The sequence below is a fragment of the Oncorhynchus kisutch genome, linkage group LG23, assembly GCF_002021735.2.
Source record: "Oncorhynchus kisutch isolate 150728-3 linkage group LG23, Okis_V2, whole genome shotgun sequence".
Taxonomy (NCBI): Eukaryota; Metazoa; Chordata; class Actinopteri; order Salmoniformes; family Salmonidae; genus Oncorhynchus; species Oncorhynchus kisutch.
The window spans coordinates 17,752,969-17,776,558 of NC_034196.2; the positions used below are offsets into that span (position 1 = coordinate 17,752,969).

The 23,590-nt window shown below is 43.1% G+C and overlaps 1 protein-coding gene across 2 annotated transcripts in view; it reads right to left on the reverse strand.

Moving 5' to 3' along the window:
- Positions 1-1,152: 1,152 nt before the first annotated feature.
- nup214 (nucleoporin 214) overlaps positions 1,153-23,590 on the reverse strand; it is a 68,769-nt gene continuing 46,331 nt past the window's right edge. The window contains exons 32-37 of one of the 2 annotated variants that reach the window (XM_020457348.2): positions 19,710-19,877; positions 17,964-18,135; positions 11,798-11,952; positions 10,787-10,820; positions 1,445-1,485; positions 1,153-1,348 (exon numbers count right to left, since the gene is read on the reverse strand). In XM_020457348.2, the coding sequence (XP_020312937.1) occupies positions 1,482-1,485; positions 10,787-10,820; positions 11,798-11,952; positions 17,964-18,135; positions 19,710-19,877 (533 nt within the window). In that variant the 3' untranslated portion in view covers positions 1,153-1,348; positions 1,445-1,481. The remainder of the gene's footprint in view (positions 1,349-1,444; positions 1,486-10,786; positions 10,821-11,797; positions 11,953-17,963; positions 18,136-19,709; positions 19,878-23,590) is intronic. The other variant, XM_020457347.2, reaches the window with a different exon arrangement.

Here is a 23,590-nt window from a genome sequence, read left to right on the forward strand (position 1 = left end):
CCTTAGAGCTCTGAGACAGGATTGTGTCGAGGCACATATCTGAGGAAGGGTACCAAAAAATGTCTGCAGCATTGAAGGTCTCAAACACAGTGGCCTCCATCATTCTTAAATGGAAGAAGTTTGGAACCACCAAGACTCTTCCTAAAGCTGGACGCCCGACCAAACTGAGCAATCAGGGGAGAAGGACCTTGGTCAGGGAGGTGACCAAGAACCTGATGGTCACTCTGACAGAGCTCCAGAGTTCCTCTGTGGAGATTACTCTGCAGCACTCCACCAATCAGGTCTTTATGGTAGAGTGGCCAGATAGAAGCTACTCCTCTGTGAAAGGCACAACAGCCTGCTTGGAATTTGCCAAAAGGGCATTACTAATGATGTGGGGAAACTGGGAGGGTATTAGTCCTGTGTAATTTCCATATCCAAAAGAGTTAAGAAAAATAACATCCATAGCACTTTAATCGTGGTAAACAACCGCAGTTAGAGAGCATTAAGTCATGATTTGACCTCTGTAGTCATCCTGAAATCTTCCAGTCACCAGAAAGGTTAGAAAAACCCCTATGTACAGAAGTAGGATCTTAATTTGAGCCAGTTTGACATAGCAGGAAAATATATATTTTTTTGTCTCATCGCTACAACTCCCGTACAAAGGTCGAAAGACCCATTTTTGAGGCACTCTCACATATGTGTCATAACGGTTAGCCCCAACCCGTTTACTGCCATTTTTGGGGTACTTCCCCTGTTGTCCAGGCCAGCACTGTTTCTTAACACAGCGCACAGCCAGCCGCACCAATGTGTCGGAGAAAACACCTTGCTCCCGGCGACCTTGGTTAACGTGCACTGCGCCCGGCCCGCCACAGGAGTCGCTGGTGCGCGATGAGACAAGGATATCCCTACCGGCCAAAACCTCACTAACCCGGACTACGCTAGGCCAATTGTGCGTCTGGGCGCGAACCCAGAGTCTCTGATGGCACCGCTAGCGCTGCAGTGCTCCAGACCACTGCGCCACCCGGGAGGCCCCGATTAATGGTTATTTTTGTAGGGATAGATAGAAATAAAAGTGCAAGTGGAAATGACATACTTCAAAAGCCTTTTTTTACTCTGGTGTCATGGAAAGGTCAATAATGTGCAATACGATGAAGGTACAGTAAAACATGATGGCTACAAAGATCAAATTAGAGTTTTATTAAGCTCTTTTACTGTGAGTAAACAAACAATACATGTTTAAAACAGACACTGTGGACAAAACTTTCATATCAAACATTTTTGTAGGCAAAAAAAACAAAACAGAAAACCCTCTCCAAAAAAATGACAAAAAGGGTATATTCTTTATTGTTGTCCAGGCCATCTTGGTCTGTGAAAGCACAGAAACATCGGTGTTAGACATGGCATGGCTGCACTGGCATCCATTATCAACTGTAGCAGGTTTGTTCTCAACTTGAAAACACACCATTTTGTTTCCTCCTGGATTAGGGGACCCCACTGGATCATCTGAAAGAAACAACCTTTTAGGGTATTCATGTTTAAACACAATTTCCTACTTGATAGGTTAATGTCCAAACAATGAACGTGGGGGACACCATTAACTAACACCAACCGAAAAGGGGGAGTTAAATCATTGGCTGAAATAAGAGGAAATTCACTCATCACTAAGCTAATACTTTATGATCACATGGGATTCAATCAGAGGCTGAATTCACAGTAAGCCGTCTACAACCAGGGCATATATAAAACACACACACACACACACACATATACACACACACACACACACACACAGTACTGTATTATCAGAGGGGAGAAAAAAGAGATGAAGATGTTTTCATAGTAGCGAGAGTTTCCACTCTGTGCATAAATAACTAGTCTCCGCTAAGAGCTAAGGCTGAGAGCCTCTGAAACAAGATTACTGCAGCCTTCAGTGGACACTAATGTTGATTCATATTCATTTACGATGTCCGCCACACTCCTCTCTCGACTGAGGTAAAATCGATACATCCATAGAGAAACACAAACAGTACAGATTGAGATACGGAAAATTATTTCTCTGTCCTCAGTCAGTGGATTATGTATCTGTCAGATAACTGGCTGGCTGCTGTGATGTTCGTGTCGGACAGCATTGGCTGATTTCACTGGCGCACACTCGCAGATCAAATATGAAATGTTCGCATGTAATTACTGTAAAAGCCCTAGAGGGCACAGAGACTGATGCCTGCACTTACCGTCCAATCAGACAAGGCCATACAGACAAGTATCTATCACACACACTAAACAATATACGCACACAGATGCATACACACACAGAGCAGTACTTCAAAACCTCTGACCACGTGAAGGGAACTTTGACCAGGAACAGTGGCTACATGCACTTGACATGATGTTGTTGGGATAGATAGCACTGGGCAGCTGGGAGATTGGAGGTCAACCAGGTCAAACAGCCTAAACACACATCATCTAACTACACCTCTAATGCCACTGTATATTAGGCAATAGGAAAACAATGACAGAAGTTTATAGTGCAAATTTGCAAACCTCTCAATAATCTTACATATGAAGCCTCTGATGTGCTCCTGTTTGCTTGCATCTCATTGCACAATAAATAAGCTGCCAGCCACAGCGAGACTATGGTGATTACACTCTCCAAATCAGCCTCTAAAATGTCTGCTCTCACGGTCTAATTTGTGTGGTGGGTCGTTTTTACCCATCACTCCACCACTCTACCCTCACCTGGTACCCGTGCCTCTGTCACCCCCCTCAAAAATAGTTTTTTTTGTGTGAAGACAATCAATTCCAATTCTCCAGGGATGAACGGGTTGTAAAGCAAGTAAGTCCTTTCAGGGCTTATAGCTCTAAATACTACATAGAATGTCTTTGGGTAAATTAACATAGGTTGACCCCCCACACATCACTTCAGCAGGTTGACTGCATTACTGTCTCAGACGGCTTGTAGACAAGCCAGTGAGTTGTGAAGGCTGGACTGACAAAGCAGCGAGAACAATGCCAATCATTCCTCCGTAAAAAGAGAGGTAGAGAGAAACAGAATGGTTCTTTTTATCTGGATTCCTCAAACAGCTGCCATCCCCACGAGTATCTGTGTGACTGGCCTGCTCCCTCTGCCAGAGCCATGCACTGACGGCGAGAAAAGAGAGAGAAGACAGTGCTGCACTCGGAGTTGTCATTGTTGAGCACAACATGACACGGGAGTATGAATCAGTGCTGCACAGCTACAACACCAAGTAGACGGATCTTGACGTGTTCAAATGAGTCAATTGCGGGAAGGAGAGAGGGTACTGTGCTGAAAACCTCTTCAGCTTAACCTCTTTAGCTACAAATCACAACAGTGCAGAGTTTTAGCTCCATGACAGGCTGCGTCGCAAAATCTATAATGCATTGCCAAGTGAGTCATCAAAACGTATCAGCTATTCCACATATGTATACCTATGATTTACATTTCACACACGCACTGTGCCTGCCTGAACCGGGAAAACATACATCAGAATGAAGGACAAGCGGTAGAAAAACATCCAGAAGCCCAATACAAATGTAACTCCCTCTCTCTAGTCTTGCCCACCACTAATACCATCTCTAATATTAGCTGCCCTGAACACAGTGCGTGTGGCCAATCATATCATAGCGGGCCTGGGAGGAGAATTCCACTGTTACAGTGGGAAGCGAGGACTCTTGGTCACATGTTGTGAACCCAACATTCCCCAACCACTTCAGTGTCTGATTGGCAGGGCCAGCGGGCCTGCAACATTTCCATCCATCGCCAGGCACACCAGAGGGGACAGGGCGACAGTGACATTCTCCATGGCGGTGACCATTGATGGCAATCTGATGACAGCCACATGCCAAAGAAAAGATGCCACTACACAAGACCAGCACCCCTCTATTCAATATACCCTCATTCCTGCAATGTCTTAGGCTTACATCCAAATGTCTATTAATTAATAAGGGCCAGTGAATTCCTTGATGAAGGAGAGGGCTACAAAACCATACGAAGGCTGCTCCACGTCAAAGATGGTATGCTAATTAGCAGCTAGCAAAGCCCCCATCACTGTCTAAACATAGCCCAGAGCTTCCTTACCTTTCTCCATGCTGCGTTAAAATGATTACATTTATTACATTAACCGGCCTGCTAATACCATAGACAAAACCCCTCAGCACCTCTTTTCTCTGGACTAATGACTCAAATACTCTTAATCAAAGGTTGACTCATTAAATACATCAACATTTAGTCCAGAGGTCTAATTGTTGAGCCTTTTAAACAGTAGGCTAATCGTAAATGAAATCTCTGTTTAATAAGCACACAGCCAGACACAAAGGCAAGAGGAAAATAGCCAGAGGCTGTCATCATTAAAACAACACAGGCGATCAATTAGTGCTCATCATCAGTAGGATGCCAAAAAAAAGAAAGGGACTACATTAGATACAGATTTTAGAATTGCCAAGTTTATTTCCCATTTTCCATGTATAAAATATACACATTTATAGGAATAGGGGGTTCCAGCAGTATGGATTTTAAAAAGCAGCATAATTTTTTTCCTAATATTTCAGTTCATTATATGCAATCAAGAGAGGATACTTTTATCAACGACCTGTCCAAGTCTTGCCTAGAGTCAGTTACGGATTACAGTATAAAAAAATAAATAAAAAAAACTCTTTACTAAGACAATACACGAGTTTTGAGAAACAGAGGACATAATTGCTAAAGCTTGGAAAATATGATATCTTAAAACATCAAATGAAAGCTTAGAACTTTTCCCTGATTCAAAGTGCAAACAACAAGGCTTCATTACTATTTTATAGAGCAAAGCAAAGTCCAGATGGATGAACATAAATCTACACTAGAGTTACAGTCCACAGTGGATAACAGATATATACAAACAGTATTCTATGTCATATGAATACAGGTGTTATTCCAAGAAAGTTCATGATACATTTATTATTGAATTATGACCAAAACTTTTTATTTTATTTTGCTACATTAGGTGTCCTTAGAGATGTTTCCTAGTGGATGATAAACTTAATAAATAATTACTGTACTGATTTTTAAAAATTGATACACAAAATGCCAATTAATTAATCCAACTACACATTCCACATTGTAGTTTGCCACTGATGTACTTCACGTAAGCTTATTGCGATGGTCTGTAAGGTCAGTTCCATACTATACAACTAGTTTTGGACTGTCATCTCAACCACCCCACCCACCCTCTCCATCCACCCTTCCCCCTTTAAGAGACGTCTACTCAGAGAGCTTGATTGCAGAGAGCAGTGTTGACTGGCCACACACAGCATGGGTGCACTTGCCAATGGGGGGGGGGGGGGGGGGGGGTCTACAAAAACTAGCTTCTCCAACCCGAACTGGCTCCAAACATTTGAGAAGATCTGGAGGATAAAAATGAAGACAAACCAACATATATATATATAAAAAGAGGTTGATGAAAATGGGAGGCTGGTTGGGAAGCTAGCTACCTTTGTGATGGTTTGGACTTTCCCCTTAGCCCCTGCCTGGCCCCGACTGATCAATATGAGGAGTACTAGTGGTTTCTGACAGTACTGTGAGGGATGTAAGTAAGTATTGTATACCAAGGTTATTGTAGTTTTGAGATTTTCTATTTAAGTGATAACGCCCTCAAAGCCGGTGTTTGGGGGATATATTAGCATGGGTGTTGGGCTCTAAACACCGGCTTTATCACTTTTATACAACGGTTACCAACATATTCAAATAATGATTGACATATTTTCATTAAAAACGTTAGTCCCGACACAAATTGTTCAGAGGAGCTAGCCAACAACACAGCTAACACAATCACTTCAAATATTGAAGCTGTAAAGACTGCAAAAATAAATGATGCCAGCTGATTCATGATTTCGAGTGACTGAGAAACGCTGCCTGCCTGTCTTGTCCCGACCCCGACACGTTCATTACTATGGGAGAGCTGGAGATCGAATTTGAATATGGAAAACAATGTTGCAAATGTCTGAGACAGAAGGTTTATATAAATCTCCGCTGTTGAAACTGAAATGTTAGTCTAAAAGAAATGAGATAATAATGTCTAGATGCTTTTTATAGTGGAGATCAAGTTTATAAATTGTCTGGCTGGGCTGATGAGACAGTGGATTGCGCAGTCAGATGGAACAGAGTAAATAGGCATTTTAACGTCATAGATTTAGCCGGTGGTAACTTGTAGAATAGACACCGACTGGAATGCACTTTTAACCAACCAGCATTAGACCCACCCAATATATTTTTTGTTCTTATAGTTTTTAGATGTGTATATGAAATTCAGTTAGTTTCAGGTAGATATCAGACTTGATTTACTAGTTTTTATTTAATTTGAGTTTAATACAATTATTTATATTTTGTTTTTATATTATTTTAGTTTTAGGGACAGAAACTAGCCTATGTGCAGCAGGCTAGGAGCCATTTATGTGTTGTAGGCAAATAGTCAGTTTTTTGGCATGTCACTGTTTGCCACTGGGGGTGATGGTCTGGTTAGGTTTAAATCAATCTTAATGTAACTTGGATTTTAAAGGATATTCGTCGATGTCTGACTCAGATTCGTCCTCCGAAATACAACCTAGCCAAGCCGCACTGCTTCTTGACACAATGACCGCTTAACCCGGAAGCCAGCCGCACGAATGTGTCAGAGGAAACACCGTACACCTGGTGACCATGTCAGCGTGCTTTGCGCCCGGCCCCCCACAAGAGTCGCTAGTGCGCGACCGGACAAGAACATCCCTACCTGCCAAACCCTCCCCTAACCCGGACGACGCTGGGCCAATTGCGCGCCACCCATAAACAAAGCAGTCAGTCCTTTCTTGCTCCATTCGTAAACACACAGGGCTATTTTTCATGCCTCTTTCAGAATCTTCTTAACTTTCTGTATCCATTTGCAAAGCAATCAACCAGATTACTCTAGCAGCGTCTTGAGTTTTACATTTGGGATCAAGTGTTTGGTTGAATTTTCTGAAAGGTGGCTCATTGAACAGTCTCGTGGACTTGACTGGATTAATAAATTAACCAGTGCTGCTTCTTCTCTTTTTATTTATTCATTTGAATCAGGTTGCCATGTTTCTGCCTTGGTTGTCCTGTCTTGCAGCTACTAACAGCTGTTGGCTTTCTAACCTTGTCTTTAGCCTGCAATTCTGTTGGTGCTGTTCAGATGAACTTTGAGGTTCGTTGGGGTTTTCCCTTTCCACACAGGCTGCCATCTTCTGACAACAATCCAGTTGCTTTTGTCCTTTCCAGCAATATACTCCAAACAATCCTATACAGGGCTTTACCTTTTGTTGCCGCCAATGTACACGCCTATCGTTTATGTTCACGCTCACGCTCCGCACTCGGATTTCTTACGTTAGCTACTGATACACAAGCTAGGCCTATTTGAAACAATGCCATCTACTGGCAGCATTTAACTGCCAGATTATAATTGTATTGCAGTCAAAGATAAGTCTCAGGATAGTTCATCACTAAATTGTTTTTCCAATCTTTGTTTTTATTTTTGTTTCAGTTTTCATTTACTATAATAACCTTGCTGTATACACACAAAATATAAGGAGGGAGTCCTGGACGGAACACATATCCACACATACTACAATAGAGGGAAGATGTAGGCGTAGATATAGGGGTGGAACAGAAAAGAATAGAGGGGGTTTAGAGAGGGGTGTAGAGCTGAGTAGAGAGGGGTGTAGAGTTGAGTAGAGAGGGAGTTTAGAACTGAGTAGAGAGGGAGTTTAGAACTGAGTAGAGGGGGAGTTTAGAACTGAGTAGAGGGGGAGTTTAGAACTGAGTAGAGGGAGTTTAGAACTGAGTAGAGGGAGTTTAGAACTGAGTAGAGAGGGAGTTTAGAACTGAGTAGAGAGGGAGTTTAGAACTGAGTAGAGAGGGAGTTTAGAACTGAGTAGAGAGGGGTGTAGAGCTGAGTAGAGAGGGAGTTTAGAACTGAGTAGAGAGGGGTATAGAGCTGAGTAGAGAGGGAGTTTAGAACTGAGTAGAGAGGGAGTTTAGAACTGAGTAGAGAGGGAGTTTAGAACTGAGTAGAGAGGGAGTTTAGAACTGAGTAGAGAGGGAGTTTAGAACTGAGTAGAGAGGGAGTTTAGAACTGAGTAGAGAGGGAGTTTAGAACTGAGTAGAGAGGGGTGTAGAGCTGAGTAGAGAGGGGTGTAGAGCTGAGTAGAGAGGGCTGTAGAGCTGAGTAGAGAGGGCTGTAGAGCTGAGTAGAGAGGGCTGTAGAGCTGAGTAGAGAGGGAGTTTAGAACTGAGTAGAGAGGGATTTTAGAACTGAGTAGAGAGGAAGTTTAGAACTGAGTAGAGAGGGAGTTTAGAGCTGAGTAGAGAGGGAGTTTAGAGCTGAGTAGAGAGGGGTGTAGAGCTGAGTAGAGAGGGAGTTTAGAACTGAGGGAAGTGGAGAGAAGAAAAATAGGAATGGGACTAGAAGAAAAGAGAAAGAGAGGGAAGAGAGGAAAGCAGGAATGATGAGATGGACTTCAGACATGAGATCTGTCCAGATAAAGTCAACACTGTTAAGCAGATACATGAAGAGTGGTATCTGTTTCTATGGAAAAGGAGGAAAGAATGAAATGCACTAAAATTAAGAAGTACATTTCGCTGTAGTTGTTATGTACTATGCGTTCTGTCTACATGAAAATGATTTGACGCTCATAAAAATGTATTCAGAATGATATTTAAGAACAACTTACTAAATAATATGCACCAAAGTCAAGTGACTCGAAAGGTCATGTTTACTTGTGTTGAAGTGTATTAATATAAACCTAGTTTCTTTAAACATACATTCTATTTTGAACAAATGAAACTATACTGAACGAAATATAAACGCAACATGCAAAGTGTTGGTCCCATGAGCTGAACTAAAAGATCCCAGACATTTTCCATATGCACAAAAAGCTTATTTTGTGCACAAATTTGTTTACATCCCTTATAGGGAGCATTTCTCTTTTTCCAAGATAACCCTGACAGGTGTGGCATATCAAGAAGCTGATTAAACAGCATGATCCTTACACAAGTGTACCTAAAATGTGCAGTTGTCACCATAGATGTACATAGCCCATCTATAATTTAGCCCAAACAACTACCTCTTTCCCTACTGTATATATTTTATTTATTTATTTAGCTCCTTTGCACCCCATTATTTTGTATTTCTACTTTGCACATTCTTCCACTGCAAATCTACCATTCCAGTGTTTTACTTGCTATATTGTATTTACTTTGCCACCATGGCCTTTTTTTGCCTTTACCTCCCTTATGTCACTTCATTTCCTCACATCGTATATAGACTTGTTTCTACTGTATTATTGACTGTATGTTTGTTTTACTCCATGTGTAACTCTGTGTTGTTGTATGTGTCAAACTCCTTTGCTTCACCTTGGCCAGGTTGTAATTGTAAATGAGAACTTGTTCTCAACTTGCCTACCTGGTTAAATAAAAATAAATAAAATAGTCTCAAGGGAGCGTGCAATTAGCATGGAGACTACAGGAATATCCACCAGAGCTGTTGCCAGATAATTAAATTTTAATTTCTCTACCATAAGCCGCCTCCGTCATTTTAGAGAATTAGGCAGTACGTCCAACTGGTCTCACAACCGCAAACCACGTATAACCACACCAGCCCAGAACCTCCACATCCGGCTTCTTCAACTGCGGGATCATCTGAGACCAGCCACCCGGACAGCTGATGAAACTGAGGAGTATTTCTGTCTGTAATAAAGCTCTTTTGTGAGAGAAAAACTAATTCTGATTGGCTGCGCCCCTGCCCAGTCATGTGAAATCCATAGATTAGGGCTAAATGAATTTAATTTGACTGATTTCCTTATATGCACTGAAATCATTGAAAGTGTTGCATGTTGCGTTTATTTTTTTGTTCAGTATAAAACATACACAGATATCCCTTCTCAGAGCATGTTGGCACAGCATTTTGCTTTCATCAATAATAATAAATGGGTATGATGAGAGGAAGAGGAAGAAAGGGACAAAGAGGAGAGTGAGTGAGGAGAGTAGAGAAGGAGGAGCAAAATGGGGAGGAATAAGGAGGGGAGAGAAAGGAATAGAAGAAGACGAGAACAGGAAGAAGAGCAGGAGGGGGAGAGGGTGAAGCAGAACAGAGGGAGAGAGAGGAGCTTATCTAACAAAGCCCGGGCTGCGTCGCCACTCTCCTGAGCACTTCAGATTGCATTCCACTAAAATGCACCTTGGGGGAAGCGGCTATGTGACACAGCAGCACAGGGAGAGGAGGAAGGGGAGGAAGAGGAGGAAAAGGAGGGCAGAGAAAAATAGGGGAGTGGGAGAGAGGGAGGAGGTAGAGTGTAGATAGTGGTAGATGAGGTAGGGGGAAAAGGAGAGCAATTAGGGGATAGTGGGGGCGAGTGTCTGGGGTAAGGGTACAGAGATCAGTGGTTTAAGGGAGGAGAAGGGCGAGGGTTGAAAAGGGTACAGGAGGGAAAAGAGAAAGGAGTGAGGAAGACTAGAGGGGGAGAAAAGAGTGGAGGGGGGATGGTGGGGAAGGAGGGATGATATAGTAGGAAAGCCAGCTGTGACTTCATGCTGCCCTTCAGATTCTCAGAAGTGTGCTGTGGTCACACACTTTTCCTCCACACACTACTGACAGAGACACACATGCGAGTGTGTATGTAGGGAAGGTTCAAACACTTAGACAAATGTATACACTCAAGCACAAAGATAGACACACTCTTATGTGAACACAACAAATGAGAGCACACTACCGAAACACGTACTCCCACACAGAAGAGCCCAACGATGAGTGATACTTACTGATTGGACCCAAATCCACCAGCAGACCCAAAGCCTGCAAGAAAACCAACAAACACAATTAACCATGTAGATGAAGACGTATCAGTGGAAAAAATTTAAACACCTCTGTATAATGTAGACTGAATCAGAGAGAAAACTACTATAAGACACAGCATAAACCACAATAATATGACTTGTTCTAGACCTAACGATCGGACATACGCAAAGAGCACCATCCAGGGCTCCAGAGCAGGAGTGGAGGGAGACAGATGGAAAAATAAGAGGGAGGCTGGACGATTTGAAAAGTAAAAAGTGTGTGTGTGAGAGAGTGACATATTTAGAGCTAGACACAAAGCAAGAGGGAGAGAGGGCAAGCATGTGAGGGAGTAGAGGAATGAGAGAAATAAAGTGAGAGAAGAAGAAAAAGAGAGAACGAGAGAGTGAAACTAAGATGGTAAAAGAGGTCTTCCCACCCTCCTCTTCCCGTTTTGAGAAAACTGGGCCATATACAAACATTATTCTGACAGAAAGTAGCTGGCGGCATGCAGCCATAGCAGGTATTTGGGTTAATAGGAAGCCGCTGGTGGGATTCCACCACCCCCACGGCTATCCTAGCATTAGCCTAGCACTGCATCTTGTGGCCCTGTTGTACTGCACAGCAGACAGAGTGCTGGGGGATAGCATTAGCCACTAGGCTAACTGACTGCTATTTATCCAACCACTAATGAGTTGAACTAACCAGTGGCTCTGCTTCAGGGGAATATGGGAAGAGACTCATTGGCAGGACTTCAAACGAAGACTTGAGCTCTTTTGTTTGTTCCTTGTTAGCATGGCTGGGAGAGTGGGGAGGAGACCGCAGGGGCAGATAAGACTAAGCCGGGTGTTGGAATCATTTCATATGCTTTGTATAGTTTTAGTCACTAGAAGAGGGAGGGAAGGGAACATGTCAATGAAGACTTGGAGTGCATCCTCTAGAGTGGCATCCTCTGCACTGATCTGAAAGTGCTGAATGGGTGAGATAGTAGTACACACCTCCTCCTCCCTGCTGTCCGAACGCAGAGAAGCCGCTGAGCTGAGGAGCTCCGAACCCTGACCCCTGCTGCTGCTGGGCCAGGTTACCAAAGGACGGGGCACTCTGGTTGGCGAGTGCACCAAACGATGGTGTGCTTTGTTGAGTGGAGGCAAAGCTGTGAGGGGAGAGAGAAACAAACGACTAAAAATAGATTCAGATTTAATAGATCTAACAATAACCTAATCCAAATTCAGGAAGATGTGTTGCTTAGAAAAACCATTGTTACAATTGATTTATTACATTATTGACACACAAACTGGGAAATATGCTGGTCAGTTTCCATCCACCCTAAATACTACATCAGTCCTGAACCCCCTGACGCCATACAGAGGGAGGTGGAATTACTATGACCTGCGCTCCTCTCTCCTCCAGGTTACAGACTGTCTAGTATAGTCACTGTAGCACACTGCCCCAGTCCCTCTACTCTGCTCACATTACCATTCTAACCCAGAGGACAGGTTCCTAAAATATGCAGAGAAACAGCCTTGCCTGGAAAAATATCAGAGCCCATTACATCAAAGCATATTGCAATAATAGTTTATTTGAATGACAATGGAATATGTCGCTGACGGTCCCACGGCACTTACTGATCTGGGATCTGTATGTGGAGGCTGGGTCACTGTCAGGGAGAGGAGTGTGTTTGAATGTTTTATTCAGTTTAAATGTGTAGTAGAACAGTCTAAATGAAAGCTAGATGTCTTCTGTAGCTCAGTTGGTAGAGCATGGCTCTTGCAATGGCAGGATAGCTGGTTTGATTCCCGGGACCACCCATATGTAGAATGTATGCACGCATGACTAAGTCGTTTCGGATAAAAGCGTCTGATAAATGGCATATCTTATATGATTATATTTTGACATGGAGGCTTCAGTTGCCCTGAGTGAGATACAAGAGCAGCACCAGTCCACACAGCTGTACCTCCAGGATTAGTTTGAGAGTCAACCATCAGCAGAGACGAGGGGAGGAGGAAGGGGAATTGACGTAGAATATAGCATGTGTGTGTGTGAGGCCGTTCAGAGAGGAGAGAGAAGGAAAGAGGGGAAGATAACAGAAACAAGGGCAAAAAGATAGTGACATTAAAGAAGAGAGTGAGACAGAGTAATGAAGAGAGAGGGGTAGAGAATAGTCCAGGCCACAGCCAGCTCAGCTGCTCTGCTGGTTCTAATCTGGGAAGCAGACCCCTGGACCGAAATATAGGCTGACCTCTAACCTTAATACGGGAGCCAATCACTTGCCGGCCGGCCTGCCGGCTGTCTTTACCCGCTCTTGGGTTAATCCGGGACCAGGTTCATCTTTAACTACTAGGCTTGGGAGATATACTGTTTATACCGTATACAGGGTTATTTACAAATACCACCGGTATGATTTCCAATACCTCGCAGGGGCTTCGTGCAAAGCCACTGCATATTACTATAGGTTGATTATAACTACAATAAATCTAAGAGGTGTCAAATAAATGATATCCAACTCAGGGTTCCAGCTAAGCATTAGGTTAGCTAACATGCCTACTGCCTAGATGTCAAAATCAAGCTTCTTGGTTACAGCAGGGACATTTAATACCCTCCTGGATCAAGATCCCTGTCGCCTAAATTGTTTTGTGCATCCCCACAAAAAATATATATTTTTGGAAATAGCACCCCTTGTGTGTACTTCCGGTAATAGCTTACACCCCAGTAGGGTACAGAAACGGTATGAAAATCTGGATATCGCCCAAGCCCACTTTGTACAGCCCCACGGCTAAATTGAGGAACCACTTCTAAAGATAGGGAGGGTGACATTTACTGGCTGTAGGGAGTCCTGAGGCGTTTTATCTTTGAACTATCTTTTAATAAATCTCTGCAGAGGTTTGGAAAACAACTAAACTAGGACCGGCATTCGTAAACAACTTCAATATTTATCTTTGTGAACAGGACGACGGGTGATGGCAAGCGAAATAAAGAGCGGTAAAATATTGCCTCACGAGTCCTGACATTATGAAAAGAACTAGACTGAAAAAAACTGACTGAACCGAGGAAAGGAATGACTGAAAACCCTAAGCCTGCTGCCATTTGACAGTCCCATGGGATTAAACCCTGACAAGACAGAACTGAGAAATGACTTCAGGGCAAGGTTAGCTCATCTTCCTGAAACCAACAGGACCTAAGGCAGAGGGTGTAAAGTGTGTGTGTGCACGCGAGTGAGAGTAGGGGGTGGTAGAGGATTGAGGGGTGGGGATTTAGCCGGTAATCCCCTCCTGACAACTTGTGCCCAATACACGACCCCCAGGGGTAGATAGAAGGAAGGAAACAGCCCATCTTAAAATCATCTGGCAGTATGACCCCAGAGTGGGATTATCTGGGTGGAATAATCTCTCTCTGCATGGCTCCGTGGTTTGGGTCTTGGCAGAAGTGCACAGTGCCCCAGCAGGCCTGCACGTGGGGCCTCCATCCCCTACCGCTGAACGGTAGGGGATGGAGGAATAATCCCATTTTCTCCCATAATCTTACAATGAGGGTTGCAGTTAAACTCGGAATAGAGGTTGACTCAGCAGGGGGTCTGGGTGGTTAGAGCTGACTGAATTCCATCCCTTGATGAACTGTGTTTAAAACATACCAGCAATGCTTGCCCTCAACTATTGTGGACTTTTCTAAACTAAATTTCAAACTCATTGAAGGCAAGCCTAAGCACACAATGTGTGCCAGTAACCATATTCTCAAGTCATACCGTATAGAAAAACAGGACATTTCAGTACAATTTTCTAAATGCTGACAGATAATTTGTTCATTCGACATGGAGGGAACTTTGTGTGTCGGGAAAAATGTATTATGCGAGAAACGGTAGTGGAAATGCCTTAATGCGAAAATATTGATATAATAACCATCATATTGAAGTAAACTTGGAGTCACCCGATGACATGGTGTGTCATCCTCCCACTACAAATCTGGAAACCATGCAGTTTATTACCCTACAGATGAAATAAGTCATGATGAATGTTAGAGTGGTGAAAGTGTAAATTGATGAGCTTTATGCTCCTCTCCAATAGACAGACTCAGGGTCTTATTCTGGTGACATGATGATTGATGCTTGAATGTCATTAAATGATCCATAATAATGTCATCATGTAGACTACCCGCACTGCATCTGTGAGCTGTTGGGTAAAGCGCACATACCAAGACCAGACTGGGCACATTTGTTATTTAACGCAACAGTTGTGACAAAACTATCGGTTGAAAATGAAATGGAAACATATTGAACTTTAGATGTTTATTCAGTACAGTGGCTTCAGAAAGTATTCATACCCTTAGACTCTTTAAATCAAAATCCAAAATATCTTGAGTCAATAAGTATTCAACCCCATTGTTATGATAAGACTTCGCTTAACAAGTCACATAATACATTGCATGGACTTCACTTCAAGACAATGTTAATAAAACTGGTTGTTTGGATCCTGGATGCTGATTGGATGAGCAGCATTCCAAGCCGTGCTGTATTGGCCATCACAGACACACCTATGCCTGCTAACAGTACCATCTAAACATTATCACTGCACCGCCATAAGAATGTCATGTTAATGTTGCCGTCTGAATCATCTCTTGTATTCATCTCAACTCGCACATAATTTCCCCTCGCTTCCAGCTTAGCATTTAGTTTGGTACAGCGGGGGTTAATATACACCTTGCTGTCTGTCTGTCCAACCTGGAAACAATGTTTCACTTTTTAATTTTGATCTCTGTAGTACGTACATACACTGAGTGTATAGAACTTTAGGAACACCTGCTCTTTCCATGGCATAGACTGACCAAGTGAATCCAGGTGAAAGCTATGATCCCTTATTGATGTCAGTGTAGATGAAGGGGAGGAGACAGGTTAAAGAAGGATTTTTAAGCCTCGAGACAATTGGGATATGGATTGTGTAAATGTGCCTTTCAGAGGGTGAATGGGCAAGACAAAAGATGTGTGCCTTTGAATGGAGTATGGTAATAGGTGCCAGAAGTACTAGTATGAGTGTCAAGAACTGCAACGCTGCTGGGTTTTTCACGCTCAACAGTTTTCCGTGTGTATCATGAATGATCCACCACCCAAAGGACATGCAGACAACTGTGGGAAGGAAGCATTGGAGTCAACACGGGCCAGCACCCTGTGGAACACTTTCGACACCTTTTAGAGTCAATGCCCCAACAAATTGAGGCTGTTCTGAGGGCAAAAGGGGGTGCAACTCAATATTAGCAAGGTTTTCCTAATGTTTTGTACACTCCGTGTTGCGTGAACAGTGCCCAGATGAGAACTTTTTCTGAGCCAGTCGAAATCACGTATCAACGTCATTATCATGGACATATCCAAGTAAATGTCGGTTTTATAAAAACAATAAGTAAATGGGTTACTTATCGCGTTTAACAACGCCATATACCTGTGACTATATTCATGCTACATCACTGCCTTTTGTGCCTTATTTCTTAATGAATGAATTTAGAATGACAACCTCATCTCTGTACCTCACACATTGCAATTATCTGTAAGTTCCCTCAGTCAAGCAGTGAATTCCCAACACAGATTCAACCACAAAGACCAGGGAGGTTTTCCAATGCCTTGACAAAGGGCACCTATTGGTAGATGGGTAAAAAAAAAAGAGAAGCAAACATGGATTACCCCTTTGAGCATAGTGAAGTTATTAAGTTATTAATTATACTTTGGATGGTGTATCAATGGATCAACATTGTAGTTACTCCACAATACTAACCACTTGACTTTTTCAAAATTGTTTTACAAGGTGGTATTAAAATGGTTTGAATCGTCTTTGTGTGTCAACAATCTACACAAAATACCAATGTCAAAGTGTGTGTGTGTGTGTGTGTGTGGGGGGGGGGGGGGGGGGACGACATAAAACACAGTTTTGAGTATGTAAGTATTCAACCCCCAGAGTCAAAAATACATGTTAGAATCACCTTTTGCAGAGATTACAACTGAGTCTTTCTGGGTATGTCTCTAAGAGCTTTGCACAACTGGATTGTACAATATTAGCACATTATTCTTTAAAATATTCTTCAATCTCTGTGAAATGAGTTCTTGATCATTGCTAGATAGCCATTTTCAAGTCTTGCCATAGATATTCAAGCAGATTTAAGTCAAAACTGTAACTGGGCCACTCATTAACATTCAATGTCATCTTGGTAAGCAACTCCAGTCTATATTTGGCCTGGTGTTTTAGGTTATTGTCCTGCTGAAAGATTAATTAATCTCCCAGTGTCTGTTAGTTTTCCTGTAGGATTTTGCTTGTGCTTAGCTCTATTCCATTTCTTTTTATCCCAAAAAACATCCTAATCCTTGCTGATGACAAGCATACCCATAACATGATGCAGCCACCACCATGCTTGAAAATATGAAGAGTGGTACTCCGTGATGTGTTGGATTTACCCAAACATAACGCATTGTATTCAGAACATGAAGTAAAACGTTTTTTTTTGCCGTTTTACTTTAGTGATTTATTGCAAACAGGATGCATGTTTTGGAATATTTTTTACTCTGGACAGGCTTCCTTTTCACTGTCATTTAGGGGTAAATACTTTCTGAAGGCACTGTACATGAAAACTTAAGCAAAAAAGTACCTTGTGTGCACTACATCATCACGCACTGATTTTTATCCACAACAAGTCAGTTTGGTGGAAACACCACTGGTAGGAAAATATACATATATTCTTTATGCTAATGTTTTAATATTTGCATGAAAATCTGTCACCAATTGGATGGAAACCTGGCTACTGTAGCTGAGCAGGGCTTAGGGCGTTATGCCCAAGTTGAGAAATGAGGTCGGGGGTTAGCCTGCAATTGCTTATTTACCATGTGTGAATATGAAAACACTGTCAGGGATGTGTCATCGTGCTGTCAGCTGGAACGTGAGGTGTTGCATAACTAGCCCCTCAGGTAACCCTTGCCCATAATGCTTTCCTTTTATTAGTCAACCTTTTTAATACACATGACAACCAACCCAGACAATATCACATACACAGCAATAAATGCATAAAAACATTTAAAGACATTCTGAAGCCTGTATGGTCACTATTATCAAGAATATTCAGCTGTAATTTCAGAACAAATCTAAAAGTCTTCACTCTTCATATCCAATACATGTCTAACAGGGGTGTCTCTCTTACCCGAATCCTCCCACGTTGGCGGCTGCCGTTCCCTCTCCAAACACCTTGCTGGCTGAGGAGCCCATGGGACTGCTAAAAGAGGGTGCCGAGCCAAACGCTGCTGCCCCCCCAAAAGCCGGGGAGCCCCCAAAAGCAGGGGGGCTACCGAACACAGGGGCACTCCCAAAACCACCTGTAGGGGTACAGAGAGAGGGGTGTGTGAGGAAGGGTCAGGTGGTTGACTTTGCATTTGATAAAATACGTGTGAGAGGGATGGTTACATGAATACGCTTGACATGTGTATGAGCAATATTGTTGTATTGGTTGAGACGGGGGATGGAAGAACGTCTCAGGGGACACTAACCATACATAATAGCAAAGGTTTCAAAAATAGAGGCACCGTTTACCTTATTCCTACATTTTGAGCCATGTGTATATGTCACAGCTGGTGATGCCCTAAAACTAACATCCCAACATGATTAATAATGTTGTATTATCATCTGCTCTACAACACTCCATTTCCGGTCAGGGACAATTGCTCTCACACACACATAGCAAAAGGGCTAGGAGGGCTTCACGGGAATTGATTGCCAACCACACACTCTTTGGGGCTGAGAAAGGAGGAGGAGTTAAAGAGAGGGGAGCACTGAAATTACAGCCTGGCTACGAGACGAGCACGGCCCAGTGAATAATTGATTGAGCTAATGTAATAGGATTACATTCCTTGGAGCAGCACTGAAAACCCCCAGGTCCCGTATTCACAAAGCCTCTCAGAGTAGGAGTGCTGATCTAGGATCAGTTACTCCTACTCTGAGAGGCTTTGTGAATATGGGCCCAAGAGTTTAGGGGTAGATGCCTATGATAAAGCTAGGAGAGGTGATGTCCTTTGGCAGTGCCAGATAGCTAGCTGAGTAAAATGCCAAGTCAAAACTGCAGTGGTAATAACTTTTGGGGAACGCTATGACTTTCTATTTGCTAAGACATGCTATAATTTTAGCAAGCTTGAGGAAATATTAGAACTGCGTTGACAAAATGTATGCTATGACTGCTCTGGCCAAATAGACACCAAGACTGTTCACTAGCTATGAAAGACGCAGCATTGTGGAATGTAGCCTGACCATGTTCCACTAGTGCTGTACTGGCAGAAAGAGATAAGGTGACTCTCACTGTAGCTCAGATGATAAAGGAGGACAGAGTGAGTCTCTCCTTGGGGAGCTAGAGCTGGGGGCAGCTGAAGTTGCAGGGAGTGGAGCCACCCCCACCGCATCGCTGGGGAGGAAGTGATGCGTGTGTGGAGTGTTCATCCATCAGCACCTGCCCCACTCTCTGACCCTCACACGACACTGAGCCAACCACCGCACCAACAGACCGAGGAAGACAGGATGACATCAGAGACGGAGCCAAGAATGTAAAGGGCCGTTACTATCACTGTCAAAAAGACTAGAGGGGCTAGTGATGGGGAATGTGTTTAAAGAGGGTAGGTATTGCAGAATAAAGTACAACTACCCTATTGTATTGTGTAAATTAGGCCGGCAGGTGTGATATTACCTTGTAGAAATTTCGCAATTGAAAGATGCTTGCTTGAAAAAGTTAAAATCGACATACTCTTCAAAGTGATATATTTTCTAAGATAGGCTATTGATAACAGATGGGTTATTTGTGACATCGTTGGACAACACTTTTGAAAATAACCATGGACACAAAAGTCTGTAGTTGACAGAGCTGTGTGACTATTGTCACTTATTTTGGGTTGAGGGTGTAGCCTACCTGTCTGTTTGGCAGGGGTGGAGAAGGAGCCGAACCCCTGAGCGGCCACGCTCCCGCCTCCCGTGCTAAAGGTCCCACTGGCCGCCTGCTCCCCCCCTCCGAATGTTGATGCTGGAGAGCCAAAGCCAAAGGTTTTGGCCCCGCTGTTCCCAAACAGGGTGGGTCCTCCTGTAGGACAGACAGAGGTTAAAAGTGGAGTTATAGCAGTGGATTTATAGCAGTATAGCATGTAGACAGAAATAGGTGCCGTGCAAATGTTTTGTGCCGGTCCTGTTCATATTTACTGTGCATTCAGAAAGTATTCAGACCCCTTGAATTTGTCTACATTTTGTTAAGTTACAGCCTTATTCGAAAATTGATTAAATATTTGTTTTCCTCAGCAATCCACACACAATACCCCATAATGACAAAGTGAAAACAGTTAAAAGGTAGAAAATATATTACAAAAAAAATACAGAAATACCTTATGTAAGTATTCAGACCCTTTGCTATGAGACTCGAAATTGAGCTCAGGTGCATCCTGTTTCCGTTGATCATCCTTGAGATGTTTCTACAACTTGATTGGAGTCCACCTGTGGTAAATTCAATTGATTGGACATTTGGAAATATCTCACAGTTGACCGTGCATGTCAGAGCAACAACCAAGCCATGAGGTCAAAGGAATGGTCCGTAGAGTTCCGAGACAGGATTGTGTCGAGGCACAGATCTGGGGAATGGTACCAAAAGATTTCTGCAGAACACAGTGGCCCGGCCAAACTGAGCAATCAGGGGAGAATGGCCTTGGTCAGGGAAGGGACCAAGAGCCCGATGGTCACTCTGACAGAGCTCCAGAGTTCCTCAATGGAGATGGGAGAAACTTCCAGAAGGACAAGCATCTCTGCATTACTCCACCAATCAGGCCTTTATAGTAGAGTGGCCAGACAGAAGCGACTCTTCAGTAAAAAGGTACATGACAGCCCTCTTGGAGTTTGCCAAAAGGGACCTAAAGAACTCAGACCATGAGAAACAATATTCTCTGATCTGATGAAACCAAGTTTGAACTCTGGCCTGAATGCAAAGCGTCACGTCAAAGAAACCTGGCACCATCCCTACGGTGAAGCATGGTGGCGGCAGCATCATGCTGTGGGGATTTTATTCAGTGGCAGGGACTGGGAGACTAGTGAAGGGGAAAAAAGATTGAGGGAAAGATGAACGGAGCAAAGTACAGAGATACACTTGAGTAAAACCTACTCAAGAGCACTCAGTACCTCAGACTGGGGCGAAGGTTCACCTTCCAACAGGATAACAACCCTAAGTACACAGCCAAGACAACACAGGAGTGGCTTCGGGACAAGTCTTTGAATGTCCTTGAGGGGTCCAGCCAGAGCCCGGACTTGAACCTCTGAAAATAGCTGTGCAGCCACGCTCCTCATCCAACCTGACAGAGCTTGAAAGGATCTGCAGAGAAGAATGGGAGAAATTCCCCAAATACAGGTGTACCGAGCTTGTAGTGTCGTACCCAAGAAGACTCGAGGCTGTAATCGCTGCCAAAAGTGCTACAACAAAGTACTGAGTAAAGGGTCTGAATACTTATGTAAATGTGATAGTTCATTCATAAAAATAAAAAAAAGTACTTGCAGAAAGGTCTAAAAACCTGTTTTTGCTTCGTCATTATGGGGGTAGTGTGTGTAAACTGATGAGGGAAAAAAAACAATTGAATCAATTTTAGAATAAGGCTGAAATGTAAAAAAAATGTGGGAAAAGTCTGAATACTTCCCAAATGATCTTCAGGTACAGGAACTCTGCAATTGTTGAGCTAACATTCTATAACAAATGCAGGACCTCAGAGAGGTCTGGAACTCTTTGTTATTGGTCTATTAACTAATTTACCGCACATACCACGATGTTGCCATGGAAAGTCGAAACTACCGCACATGCAAACCTGCTGATTAGAAGTTCCTGTGTAGATTGTATTTTCAAATTATCAAATGTTTTCACTCTAACAGTTTGCTTCATCCTCTGTTGTACAATATGATATAAAACAAATAAAAAAACAGAATTTTGACGCAACTGGGCCTTTAAAATCGATGTAAAAGGATCCCAAAATATTTCTAGACAGGGCGTCACTGAGCTAAGCTTTTCACCTAAGTAATGGAATGGGAAACCCTAAACAAGTTATCAAATTGGCTATTGGTCCCCTCCAAGAGGATGAGTGCGAGGACAAGAGCGATGTAGCAAACCTGAATAATCCTCTATTGCATGGGTAGGGCACCTAAATACAGACATTTCTATCGGAACAAATAAATCAAATCAACTAATCAAATGATTTTTTTTCCCGCAATACACCAAATACAACAGGTGTAGACATTACAGTGAAATGCTTACTTACAAGCCCTTAACCAACAATGCAGTATAATATTATTTTTTAATTAAGAAATTAACAAATAATTAAAGAGTAGCAGTAAAATAGCAACAGCGAGGCTATATACAGGGGGCACCGGTACAGAGTCAATGTGCGTGGGCACAGGTTAGTCGATGTAATATGTACATGTCGTTAGAGTTATTATAGTGACTATGCATAGATAATAACAGAGAGCAGCAGCAGCGTAAAAGAGGGGGGGGGGTAAGGCAAATAGTCTGGGTAGCCATTTGATTAGATGTTCAGGAGTCTTATGGCTTGGGGGTAGAAGCCTCTTGGACCTAGATTTGGTGCTCCGGTACCACTTGCCGTGCGGTATTAGAGAGAACAGTCTATGACTACGGTGGCTGGATTCTGACAATTTTTCTTCCTCTGACACCGCCTAGGATAAAGGACCTGGATGGCAGGAAGCTTGGCCCCAGTGATGTACTAGGCCTTATGCACTACCCTCCGTAGTGCCTTGCGGTCGGATGCCGAGTAGTTGCCATACTAGGCAATGATGCAACCAGTCAGGACGCTCTCGATGGTGGAGCTGTAGAACCTTTTGAGGACCTGAGGACCCATGCCAAAGTTTTTCAGTCTCCTGAGGGAGAATAGGTTTTGTCGTGCCCTCTTCACGACTGTCTTGGCCAGGTCACTGACCTCCTCCCTATAGGCTGTCTTGTTGTTGCCGGTGATCAGGCCTACCACTGTCATGTCATCGGCAAACTTGATGGTGATGTTGGAGTCGTGCTTGGCCATGCAGTCATGAGTGAACAGGGAGTATAGGAGGGGACTGAGCACACACCCCTGAAGGGCCCTCGTGTTGAGGATCAGCGTGGCAGATGTGTTGTTACCTACCCTTACTACCTGGGGGCGGCCCGACAGGAAGTCCAGGATCCTGTTGCAGAGGGAAGTGTTATGTCCCAGGATCCTTAGCTTAGTGATGAGCTTTGAAGGTACTATGGTGTTGAACGCTGAGCTGTTGTAAATTAATAGCATTCTCACATACAGTGGGGCAAAAAAGTATTTAGTCAGCCACCAATTGTGCAAGTTCTCCCACTTAAAAAGATGAGAGGCCTGTAATTTTCATCATAGGTACACTTCAACTATGACAGACAAAATGAAAAACAAAATCCAGAAAATCACATTGTAGGATTTTTAATGAATTTATTAGCAAATTATGGTGGAAAATAAGTATTTGGTCACTTATAAACAAGCAAGATTTCTGGCTCTCACAGACCTGTAACTTCTTCAAGAGGCTCCTCTGTCCTCCACTCGTTACCTGTTTGAACTTGTTATCAGTATAAAAGACACCTGTCCACAACCTCAAACAGTCACACTCCAAACTCTATGGCCAAGACCAAAGAGCTGTCAAAGGACACCAGAAACAAAATTTTAGACCTGCACCAGGCTGGTAAGACTGAATCTGCAATAAGTAAGCAGCTTGGTTTGAATAAATAAACTGTGGGAGCAATTATTAGGAAATGGAAGACATACTATC